This window comes from Chrysemys picta, chromosome 1 (genome assembly GCF_011386835.1).
Source record: "Chrysemys picta bellii isolate R12L10 chromosome 1, ASM1138683v2, whole genome shotgun sequence".
Taxonomy (NCBI): domain Eukaryota; kingdom Metazoa; phylum Chordata; order Testudines; family Emydidae; genus Chrysemys; species Chrysemys picta.
The window spans coordinates 51,877,227-51,890,624 of record NC_088791.1 but is presented as its reverse complement, the minus strand read 5'-3'; the positions used below and the strand labels follow the sequence as shown (position 1 = coordinate 51,890,624).

At 39.0% G+C, this 13,398-nt stretch overlaps 1 protein-coding gene across 8 annotated transcripts in view; it reads right to left on the bottom strand.

The window, feature by feature from the left end:
- IMMP2L (inner mitochondrial membrane peptidase subunit 2) overlaps positions 1-13,398 on the bottom strand; it is an 841,928-nt gene that overhangs the window by 759,279 nt on the left and 69,251 nt on the right. The window contains exon 4 of one of the 8 annotated variants that reach the window (XM_065556744.1): positions 720-13,397. The exons of the other annotated variants lie outside the window; for them this stretch is intronic. Within the exon in view, the coding sequence (XP_065412816.1) occupies positions 13,370-13,397 (28 nt within the window). The 3' untranslated portion in view covers positions 720-13,369. Of the gene's footprint in view, positions 1-719; position 13,398 lie in introns of those variants that run through there. 8 annotated transcript variants of the gene reach the window in all.

Here is a 13,398-nt window from a genome sequence, read left to right as displayed (position 1 = left end):
GTAGAAACAAAAGTGAAACTGTTTGAGCAGCATATTCCAGAAGTCTTTAGGTCTTTCTGAATGTAGCCTTCATTGATTTGAGATCTACCATACCATTCTCTCACTTGAAGGGAAAGTGGCAGCAGGCAGTAAAAGAGACCCAGTTCGGGAATATTTTAATGAAGTTCCTCTACCTGTGGGTAAAACAGTAATGCGTGCAAAATGCAAACAGTGCAACAAAGAAATGCAAGGCCTAGTTGCCCAAATGAAGCAACATCATGAGAAGTGTTCCTTCGCAGGAGGAAGCTGCATTGAAGATGATGAAAGGAACATGTCTGAACATGCAGGATCTTCAGGTTGGTAAACTTTTTTATTTCATACTTCTTTCTTAAGGACTGCCTGTCTTCCTTCTGGATTATTCTTGAATTATCATGTTTGAGCAAAAAAATATAGTTGTTAATCTATGGTACTATCATTTTGATGCAGTTGTGATAAAAAATAAATAGCTGAAGTAGGCAGATCTTCCTTTTACAATTTCACCTTTAAAGTAGTACTGAGTGTCAGTGAATGCAATGAGTAATACTAAGTGAGCAGTATGGAGTAATAATTAAATAACTGCATTGACTTATTTTGTTTAAGAGAATCCATCCTCAACATACAGGATTCTGAAGACTATCCACCTTCAAGATCACCATCATTTGCTATAGTTTTAGAGTTATCTGCCAATAATAGTGCTTCAGTCACATCATGTATGTCACATAGCCACAGTATATCTCACCTTTAGCAAAAAGAAAAAAAATCTCCATCATCCAGAAACAACCTTAGAAAAATGTGTGATAAGAACCAGAAGATTACAAAAAGAGGTAATTGATGAAAAAATCGCCTGGTTTGTTTATGCAACAAACTCTCCTTTCTGTATTACTGAGAACCCACACTTCATTAACATGGTTCAGTCATTAACACCAGGATACAGTACACCCAACAGAGCAGATGTTGCAGGCAAATTGCTGGATAAAGTGTATGAAAGAGAAATTGAGCAGTGTGCAAAAGGTCTACTCTAGAGGGTAAAATTGTTAACATGAGTCTTGATGGGTAAAGCAATGTCCACAATGATCCTGTTGTATGTGCTTGTGTGACAACAGAAGAAGGGAATGTCTTCCTTATGGAAACAATTGATACATCAGGAAATGCACACACAGCAGAATACTTACAAGAAGCAGCAATAAAAACTATAACAAACTGTGAAAAAAAAATTCAAATTGTCTGGTCACAGACAATGCTGCAAATGCATCCAAGATGAGAAGAAATTATTTAGAAGAGAGTCCCAAGCTAATAACATACAGTTGCAGTGCTCATTTGATGCACCTCCTAGCCAAAGACTTCAGTGCTCCAGAAAAAAGGCTAATGTTGTTGAAATTGCAAAATACTTCCATAACAACCACTTTGCAGCAGCTGCTCTGAAAAAAGTGGGAGGAACTAAGCTAACTCTCCCACAAGATCTGTGATAGAACTCAGTAGTGGACTGTTTTGAGTACTATACCAAGAACTAGCCTAATCTTATGACAGTTTGTGAACAAAATCGTGAAAAAATAGATGGCATATCACAGCCAAAGTTCTCAACATTGGGGTTAAGAGAAATGTTGAACACATGCTGGGAACCCAGAAGCCTATTTCTGTAGCCTTGCACAAAATGCAGGGAAATAGCTGTTTTATTACTGATGCTGTTGAAATTTGGAAGGAACTGAGTGAGATCTTAAAAAGAGAAATATGCAATGACCGAGTTAAATTACAAGCATTAAAATAACAAATGGGACAAGTACTATCTACAGCTCATTTTCTTGCTAATATTCTCAATACTTGGTACCAGGGGTCAAACCTTAACTGCTGAAAAAGAGGAGTTGACTATGACATGGACATCCAGCAATCATCCCTCCATAATGCCAACTATAATTAACTTCAGCGCTAAGGGTGAACCATTCAAGAAATATGTTTGCTGATGATGTTTTAAAGAAAGTCGCACCAGTGAACTGGTGGAAGTCACTTAAGCACTTGGATTCAGAGACTGTTGAAGTGATAATCTCACTTTTAACAGCAGTAGCTTCTTCTACCGGTGTAGAAAGAATATTTTCTTCCTTTGGACTAATTCATTCCAAATTGAGAAATCGTTTGGGACCTGAAAAAGCAGGAAAGCTTGTTTTTCTTTTCCAGATTATGAACAGCAAAATGAAAGTGAAGACGACTGAGTTAGCTGAGAAGCCAATATTTTAAGTTTCTCATGTTGACCTGGCTGACACAGTCAATTTAATTTTTTTTTGTATTAAATTCATTTGACTATTTTAGTTAAAAACAATTTTAACAAAAACAAACCTGATTTTAAAAAAACTTAAATGTTTAACTAAATGCAAAAATTCATATGCTTGTTTTGTTAAAATATTTATATGTTTGCCGTTGAAGAAAAAAATCCGGAATACAAAACGGTGTTGTTTTAATTAAATAAAACAATTTAAATGTCTGTGTCTGGTGATGTTCTCCTCCTAATACAGAATGGCAAGAAAAGCCTCCAAATATTAATGATTAACCTGTTGAATTGGCGATAGTTCACCTCCTAATGACTTCATAAATATCTGCTTCAATTACCTTTGTAAATGAAATAACCAATCATTCATTTTCTGATATAGCTATAAAACTAACCTGAAAAGTTTTCAAAATAAATCACTTTAAAAATGTATAGTGTATACCTTCTAAAAATGAAACCTACATCTATCTCTGAGTTGTGAAGAATATGTATTAAGGTTATAACAACCAACAAAAATGCACTTTTACGTAGAAATCCATGATTAAGTCGAGTCACCCTGTATTTTGATACATTTGATAAACTGCAAAACAAATACAAATAAATTTACTTAACATTTCTGCTTTAACTGTTTAAAATATTTTGATTATGAACTATGCTAAAACTATACTCGATTTAGCCCTAAGAGAAAGGAATACTAAAAAGTTTCTCCTAGCTTATAGGGGAGGAAAAACAAATTATCTGTCTTGTCACAAAGCAAGATGACCTTTGTAGACAACAATAAATATCAACCTTATAAAATCCAAAGCATTTCACACCTGGGAGTCCCACACTTAGATGGTATGACTTACAGGCAAAGGAAGGTTACTCCTATGAAATACTGGAAATATGCAATGAATGATTTCATAATGTGTACATATACAAGTCCTTACATGATGGACAACAGTGACATTTTGGAGCCATTCTGATACTGCATGACAAGTAAATGCTTCAGGATATGAACTGCATGTGTATAAAAATTGAATATTTACCTAATAAGCTATTGTATTGTTTGTTATATGTATATAACAAATTCAGTCTAGCCTTTCATTTTTAAGTAATACCCTATTACTGTTTCAGAATGAAAGGCTAAACTGCATTTGCTATATTCCTATAATAAGCATTATCCAAATTAGTATGCATACTAAAGGACCTTGTATTTGTCAGCAGATATCACAATCCTAACAATACTGGAACATAGCATTTTGTATGATCATATTTTGATCGAGCATCTACCCAGTTTTGGTTGATTATATTCTTAATCACTGAAAAGACTTTTGTGTTCATGTTTTACGTTGTAACAGAATACTGTTTGAGATTTAACGTGTTTTTATGAACAATGAAGCTACAGTGAGTTGACTGGAGGATTTAGGTATAGGAAGCAGGGGTGCACTATAGCACCCCCAGGTTTTATACAGGGCTCCGCTCCCGGCCCCATATGCAGGGTCCTGGCCCCCAGACCCCCACCCAGGGTCCCGGCTGCCACCTGGTGCCCAAGGCTCTGCTGATGGCCCCGCACCTAGGATCCAGACTGCTGCCCCGCACCCAGAGCTCCACCCCGGGCCCCATAACTGCCCCCAACTATGTCCCCAGCCTCAGCCCCTTTACCCCTGTCCAGGTCCCCCACTCCCAGAGACATAGCCCTGCTCCCAGCCCCAACTTGAAGAGGAGAGGGGGTAGTCAGGGGTAAGGGGTATGGGTTACAGCACCCCCACTATTAAAAATGTTCCGGTGCCACTGGACTTGGGGACAGACAGTCAAGCTGGTGGAAATCAATATTTCTCCACTGATTTCAACAGAACCTCACCAATTTACACCAGCTGAGCATCTGACCCGTAATGTTGAAATATAAGTTCCCAGCGTAGTTGATCAACATAAGAATCATTTTGCATCGTTGTAGTGCTCATACCACAGAGATGTCACATTTTTGCCCCCACTGGGCACATGATCAAAATCTTGAAGTCACTTTCAAACTCAGGTGACTCGTGTTGACAAAGTAACTAGCTATCATGCCAGTTACAGATACAACATAACTTGTTTTCAGCTTTTTAAAGGGGAGGAAAAGAGTTAAGCTATCCACATTAAAATATTCCAAAAATAGACTACACTAGTCTTATCTTCCTGAAGATACAGCTTACTACAAAAAATTAATGGCACATTATTCATTTGTATTTGTTTATTTGAATTCTGTTCTATACTGTCAACTGCAGCCATGTGATTCGTCAAGACTGGAAAACAAAGCTTAATACTTTTACTAAACCTGTGACACAGTAACAGTTGCAATGGCATGAAGATATCACACAAAGCAGGACTAAAACTAATAGATTAAGGATACCCAGATGGCATGTTTCTAGCCTGAAGTAATACTTTGTACTAATCAGAAGACTAAATGCTCACTGTATGTTTTATGAATGCCGATGGCTGTCACATATGATTGCTAACAGTGGCACAAGTACCTAGAGAACATATTTGTTGGTGCAACGTACTACCTCAAGGGCTCTAGCAAACAGTACATGGCTGAATATAGCAATGCATTATGAGTAAATATGGTTACTGGCAGAAATTTCTAGAACAATACCCCAAGAGAGCTTTTAGAAATCATGAGATGAAGAGTCCCTTCAACTTTAAATTTCCCTTGTCATTTAACTGTTGCTGTATTAGCAAATTCTGTGAACTGAAAAACCCTGCTGAGTTGTCTTGCATATAGCTACTACCCCTATTTAAATCCTTAGTACAACAACAAAAAAGAGCCTTTACAAGAGAAAAACATTTTCAAATAAATTTAACTTCATTCATGTTTTACAGATTTTATTTGTTTTGTGCCTGATCTTCAACCACACTAGAAAACCAACTAGAAAAAGGCTATAACCATACCAATCAACAAATAATATTCATTTCTCAAATACTAACTAAGGAACAATGACTATTTTGAATCAGAACTTCCTGGATTTTCATGAGGGCAACCAGCTTTTGAGGGAGAAAACTGAGAAAATCTCTATAGCTATATAGTGGGTGGGTGCTGCGGGAAAGAGGGATTTAACAGAAATAAAGGTCAATAGCTACTGTGCTGAGAACAGACTGGGTGAAAGGGGCAAGTGTGGTATAGAAATGTAAAGTGACTATTTTTAAAGTCACTGTTATTAATCCTAAAGGGAATCTAGATGAGATTAGCAGAGATTCAGAATTTCTGTTATGCAAGCAGGTTTTTGTTATTTTTCTCTGACCTTCTCTTCTATTCTTACTCATTCTTGTTTTAAATTAAACCACTTGAGTCTATGGGCTTGTCCACAATTGAGAATTACATCATGTCAGAACTCAGTATTGACACATGGTAGCTGACTCAAATTTAAACATAACTTATCATTCAATATAGGTAGAAATAGTCATGCTTAAATTCATTCATTAACATGACTCATTATGGCTGCGTTCTAACATGACGTCATAGAGTTTAAGGCCAGAAGGGACCACCAGGTCATCTACACTGGCCACACTGTGGTCTATCACAGGCCACCAACACCTGCACATTAAACCTAGCAACCAAAATTAGACCGAAGTATTACAGTCCAAAGGAGATTACACTATTATAATGGGTCACAGGGAGAGAACAAGGCATGCCAATGCCCAAGGCCCCTGTAATGACAGGGCAATGATTAAGTGAGATATACCCAGATAAGTGACTTGCCCTACACATGCTTCTCCCCTCATTTCCTAGTTTAAAGCCCTTCTTATCAATCATTCCAATCACTCCAGTGGAGACCACCAGTCAAGAGGAGTCTTCTTTCCGTGAATGAATCCCAACGGTCAATCATCCCCAAAACAGCCCCCTAGCGCCAATTCTTGAGGTACCTGTTGATTTTTTTTATTATTATTATTTTTTACACCTTCACCCTCCTTCTCTAGGGACCAGAAGTATTCACTTCTTTAAGCACCTTACCCAGCCAAGTGTAGTCATCCTTGATACATTCCAGTGGGAATATAGTGGTGTCATTCATCCCAACAGGCAGCACAAATAGTTAATTTTTCCCCACTTCCATCGGGATCCTTTTCAGCATCATGTCCACACCTCATAAACCATTCATAATCATCTAGTCTAACTTCCTGCACATTGCAAGCCACAGACCCTTGGCCCACCCACTTCTGTAATAGACCCAATGACCTCTAGCTGAGTTATTGAAGATGTCAAGTTACAGGGTCCACCATTTACACTAGTTTAAACCTGCAAGTGACTCGTCCCCCATGCTGCAAAGGAAGGCAAAAAACCACTGGATTCCCTGCCTATCTGAGCTGGGGAGAAATTCCTTCCTGACCCCAAAGATGGAAATCACTTGGACCCTGAGCATATGGGCAAGACCCACCAACCAGATAGCTGGGAAAGGATTCTCAGAGCTCTCCCCATGTAGTGTCCCATCACCAGCCATTGGAGATATTTGCTGCTAGCAGTCCCAGATCGGCTACATGCCATTTTAGGCAGTCCCATCATATCATCCCTGCCATAAACTTATCAAGCTCAGTCTTGAAGCCCTTTAGGTTTTTGTCCCCACTGCTCCCCTTGGAAGGCTGTTCCATAACTTCACTCCTCTGATGTTTAGAAACCTTCATCTAATTTCAAACCTAAACTTGTTGATGGCTAGTTTATATCCATTTGTTCTTGTGTTCACATTGGCGCTTAACTTAAAGAACTCCTCTCCATCTGATGGTTTTATAGAGAGCGATCATATCTCCCCTCAGTCTTCTTTTGGTTAGGCTAAACTCTTTGAGTCTCCTCTCATGAAGTAGGTTTTCCATTCCTCGGATCATCATTCTCTGCTCCTGTTCTAGTTTGAATTCATCTTTCTTCAACATGGGAGACCAGAACTGCACATGGTATTCCAGATGAGGACACACCAGTGCCTTGTATAACCCTCTCTCTACAGGAAATACCTTGCCTGAGGCATCATAGAAATGCATTAGCCTTTTTCATGGCTGCATCATATTGGCAGCTCATAGTCATCCTATGATTAACGAATATATTCAGGACTTTCTCTCCCTCTGTCACTTCCAACTGATAAATCCCCAGTTTATAGCAAAAATTCTTGTTGTTAGTTTGTAAGTGCATAACCTTGCACTTTGCACTATTACATTTCATCTCATTTCTATTATTCCAGTTTTCAAGGTCATCCATATCTTCTTGTATGATATTCCATTCCAGTCCACCTCTGTACTGGCAATATCTCATTTTGTCTCATCTGCAAATTTTATTAGCATCCTCCCACGTTTTGTGCGAAGGTCATTAATAAAAATATTAAATAAGATTGGCCCCAAGACTGATCCCTGAGGAACTCCACCAGTAACCTCACTCCAGCCTGACAGTTCACCTTTCAGTATGACCCGCTTCCCTTTAACCAGTTCCTTATCCACATTTCCATTCTCATATTAACCCGTCTTCTCCAATGTAACTAATAATTTCCCATGTGGAACTGTATCAAATGCCACACTGAAATCCAGTTAGATTAGCTCTACTGCATTTCCTTTGTCTAAAAAGTCAGTTAGCTTATTAAAGACAGAGATCAGGATAAAATCATGTTGTATTTTATCCCAATTATCATTTACCTCTATGTCCTTAACTACTTTCTCTTTCAAAGTTTGTTCCAAGACCGTCAAACTGTTAAAAAGATGAAACTATGATTCAACCAAGGCTTCAACCAAAATATTACTTGATTAAGGATATGGAACAATTTTAAATTAAAGTTTTCACATTTAGTGTTAAGCAGATAAGTATTTTAACTCAGGAAAAGTGCACACTAATACAAATCTGCTGTTGGGGGGAAAAAAACTTAGTTGTCAGCGTCCTATAGTACTGAAGAACACAGCATGCACAATCATGCATTTAAATATGTTCCAACAGCATTTCTTTACTAAGGTCATACCCAGCACCAATTTAAAAATAGACTGTTTTGAGGGCAAAGGGGATCATAAGCAGACACAAATATCACAGCAGGCCTTCTGGGCATACAAGATGCTATTATCATTTGCTTGCTGACAACATACTTTCTGATTGTATGGCAGTACCACACTTCTCTCGTTACAGTTGCCCTAGTTCTAGCAACATCAAAGTTATTGTTCTGTCTCAAAATGCCACTAATTTGTCCCTTAAAGCAAAACATATAAAACACTATGTGACACAAGAAATATGCTCATGAAGTGTTGCTTTTATTTGCTTTAAGATATGCATTGTTAACCACTGAAGCCCCAAAGGGCACTAAGCTACATATCTCTGTTGTAAGTGAGGTACAATTTAAGTATTTATTCTCTACCATCTTCAAATCCAGATTCTTTTTCACAGTAGCTCCCCCGCCATTCAACAAATGTCAGATTTATACAACTAATGTTATCATGAAATAATGAGAAATGGCCATACAGATAAACAAGGACATGCTAGAACTATAAGGTAAACTTTTTAGTTGCATGTGAAACAAATCTAATACAATACTCATAATATTAATATAAACTGCACAGGAAGGAACCCTTAATGAAAGGTGGAGTCTGGATTCTCTGTTACTTGACATTTTTAACTCAATGTTGGATAACTTTCTGAAAGATATGCTCTAACTCAGCAGTTCCCAAAGTCCCTTAGATCTCCACCTACTACTCACATAAAACCAATCCTTCAATCAGACCACTCTCTTAATGCTGTCTCTAGAGACAACAACTATAAAATCTTAAGAAATGTTGGGCTGGAAGGGACCTCGAGAAGTCATCTAGTCCAGCCTCCTGAACCAAGTAAATCTAGACTAGCCCTAACAGATGTGTGTCTAAAAAAACGTATCCAATAAAAGGGATTCCATAGCTTTCCTTGGAAGCCTATTCCAGAGTTTCATTACCCTTATAGTTAGAAAGATTTTCCTAATATATAACCTAAATCTCCCTTGCTGCAGATTAAGCAAATTACTTCTTGTCCTATCTTTAGTGGACATGGTGAACTATTGATCACTATTCTCTTTATAAACAGCCCTTAACATACTTGAAGACTTTTGTTATCAGGTTCCCCATCCCCTCCCCCTCCCCCACCCCGCACACACACAATATTTTTTTCCTCAAGACTAAATATACCCAGTTTTTTTTAACCTTTCCTCATAGGTTAGATTTTCTAAATCTTATTATTTTTGTTGATCTTCTCTGGACTCTCCCCAATTTATGCACATCTTCCTTAAAGTGTGACACCTGGAACAGGACACACGTAGTACTCCAGCTGAGACCTCACCAGTGGGGATTAAAGGGGATAATTACCTCCTGTGGATTACATACGACACTGTTAATATAGCCCAGAATATTAGCCTTTTTGCAACTGCATTACCTAGGTGACTTATATTCAATTAGTGATCCATTATAAGCCCCAGATCCTTTTCAGCAGTATTACTGCATAGCCAGTTATTCCCCATTTTGTAGTTGTACATTTGATTTTTCTATCCTAAGTTCAGTAGTTTGCATTTTCTTTATTGAATCTCATCTTGATGATTTCAGACCAATTTCTCAATTTGTCCAGGTTGTTTAGAATTTTAATCCTATCCTTCAAAGTGCTTTCAACCCCTCCCAACTTGGTGTCATCATCAAATTTTATAAGCATTCTCTCCACTCTACTATCCAAGTTATTAATGAAAATGTTGACTCATACTGGACCCAGAACTGACCACTCTAGGACTCCTTTAGTATACCCTCCCAGTTTGACAGCAAACCATTGATATCTACTCTTTAAGTATGGTCTTTCAACCAGTTATGCACCCACCTTACAGTAATTTCCTATTTCCCTAGTTTGCTTATGAGAATGTCATGTGGAACTGTATCAAAAGCCTTACTAAAAATCATGATATATCACATCTACAGATTCCCCTTTATACACTAGGCCAATATCCCTGTCGAAGAAGCAACTTAAGTTGGTTTGGCATGATTTGCTCTTGACAAATCTATGCTGGCTACTCCTTATAACCCTGTTATCCTCTAGGTGTTTAGTATTTGGTCCTGCCATGCGGGCAGGGGACTGGACTCGATGACCTCTCGAGGTCCCTTCCAGTCCTATAATCTATGATTCTATGATCATGTCTTAATTGCTATATACAGTATATTTTCTCACCATTCGCCATTTTCTCCTCATTCACCACTCCAAAACAGCTGAGGATGGCATGCAGCTTGTTATAGAAACAGCATGTTTTTGCCACCACACCAGAGCAATGGTTGGCCTGTCTTGCCTTCTGGTATGCCTGCGTCAGCTCCTTGATCTTAGCCTGGCACTCCTCCATATCCCTCTCATGCCTCTTCTCCTGCATGTCACTAGCAATATGCTCATAAGTACCAAAAGTTCCTACAGCCGGAGCGAAGCTGGGACTGCACAGCCTCTTTTCCCCATAGACTCAGCAGATCCAACAGCTCCAGTATGCTCCATGTGGGAAAGTGTTTGCTGCAGAAAGCCAGCATGGTCAGCTGGGAAGATGCTGTCTGAACTGTGCATGCCGAGCAAACAGAAAGGGGAATTTCAAAAATTCCCAGGCCTTTAGATGGGGGAAAGGTGCATATCTGTGTACCTTCAGGGCAGCAGATTTCAAACTGCTCACCAAAGCGATCAGGATGGGCATTGTGGGACACCTCCTGGTGGCCAGTCAGGGTGAGATAAGCAAGTGCAGTATCTACACTGATGCTGCGTCACTCTAACTACATTGCAAAAAGCTCTATGCCATTCATCCAGGTGATTTTATTCTGTCGTTGTAGGGGAGTTACATTGGTGGGAGGAGCATCACAACGTGTACACCACCGTTTTGTCAACAAAAGCTAACTTTTGTTGACAAAACTGTGTAGTGCAGACAAGGTCTAAGAAACAACAACAGGAGAGAGAGAATCTGTTCCATTGATATGTGGAATGCTAATGGAATCTGAGGTACATAGGCAAGGGTCAGACCATCATAGAAAGAGTTAAGTTGTAGTTTGAACCTTAGCTACAAATTTCCAAAGGTTAAATAACTTTCAGAAAGATTTTTGCCTATTAAGTGTAATATATATTTTACAGATGGGGAAAGTGCAACAGAGAAGGAATAAGTGGCTTGCCCAAGGTCATACAGCAAGTAAGTGAATGCATTGTTTAAATCACTGTCTGGAGATCCTGTCCTCCAATTCTATTCTAGGCCCGCTCCTACACAGCTTCTACCCCTTGCACTCCACTAAAACTCCCAAAGTCTTTAATTACCTCCTCCTAGCCAAAACTCAGAACCAGTACTCCATCCTCATTTTCCTTAACCTGTTGGACACTTTCAAAACTGTTGACCTGCTCTTATTGAAATCTTGTCATGTCTCAGTTTCCATTATGGTATCCTCTCCTGGTTCTCCTCCTACTTCTCTAATCACTCCTTCAGAGTGACCTCTGGAGCATCATCCTCATCTCTCCTCCAACTTTCTGTTGAAGTTCCACAAGGCTGAATCCTTGGTCCCCTTCTCTTCTCCCGCTACACGTTATCTCTGGGTAATCTCATCCACAAACCCAAATTCAACTTTGTGCTGACACACAGAGTAACACAAATTGCTGGGGAAGAGTCCCTTTTGTAAAGGGAAATCATGCCTCATCAATCTATTGGAATTCTTTGAGGGGGTCAACAAACGTGTACCAGGATGATCCAGCGGATACAGTATACCTGGACTTTCAGAAAGCCTTTTACAAGGTCCCTCACCAAAGGCTCTTAAGCACATTAAGCAATCATGGGATAAGAGGGAATGTCCTTTCATGGATCACTAACTGATTAAAAGACAGAAAACAAAGGGTAGGAATAAATTATCAGTTTTCAGAATGGAGAGAGCTAAATAGCAGTGTTCCCCAAGGGATCTGTATTGGGACCAATGCTATTCAACATATTTATAAATGGTCTGAAAAAAAGGGGTAAACAGTGAGGTGGCAACATTTGCAGATGATTCAAAATTACTCAAGATATTTAAGTCCGAAGCTGACTGCAAAGACTTACAAAGGGATCTCACAAAACTGAGTGACTGGGCAAGAAAATGGAAGATAAATTAAATCTTGATAAATACAAGGTAATGAACATTAGAAAACATAATCCCATCTATACATATAAAATGATGGGGTTTAAATTAGCTGTTACCACTCAAGAAAGAGATCTTGGAGATATTGTAGGTAGTTCACTGAAAACATCTGCTCAATGTGCAGTGGCAGTCAAAAAAATGAATAGAATATTAGGAACCATTAGGAAAGGGATAGATAATAAGCCAGTAAATATCCTTATGCCACTATATAAATCCATGGCACGCCCACCCTTTGAATACTGTGTGCAGTTCTGGTTGCCCCATCTCGAAGAAGATACATTAGAAATGGAAAAGGTATTGAGAACGGCAACAAAAATGATTAAGGGTATAGAACAGCTTCCATATGTGAAGAGATTAAAAAGACTGGGACTTTTCTGCTTGGAAAAGAGGTGACTAAGGGGGAACAGGAGGTCTATAAAATCATCAATGGCATGGAAAACTGAATAGGGAAGTGTTATTTATTCCTTTATATAACACAAGAACCAGGGGTCACCCAATAAAATTAATAGGCAGCTGGTTTAAAACAAACAAAAGGAAGTACTCCTTCACACAACACAGTCAACCTGTGGAACTCATTGCCAGGGGATGTTATGCATGTCAAAAGTATAACTGGGTTCAAAAAAGAATTAGATAAATCCATGGAGGATAGGTCCATCAATGGCTACTAGCCAACATGGTCAAGGATGCAATCTCGGTGTTTCTAAGCCTCTGACTACCATATGTTGGGACTGGATATAGGGGGAATGGATCACTTGATAATTGCCCTGTTCTTTTCATTCCCTTTGAAGCATCTGGCATTGGCCACTGTCCAAAGACAGGATACTGGGCTAGATGGACGATTGGTTTGACCCCCAATGGCCATTCTTATGTTCTTATGACAACTCACAGATCTACCTCTGTACTCCAGAGCAGTCTTCTGTCCAAACTAAAACCTCAGCCTGTTTCTTGGATGTCTCCTCATGGATGTCTAGCCATCAGCTCAAGTGTAACATGGTTAAAACATCAGAGGGGTAGCCATGTTAGTCTGGATC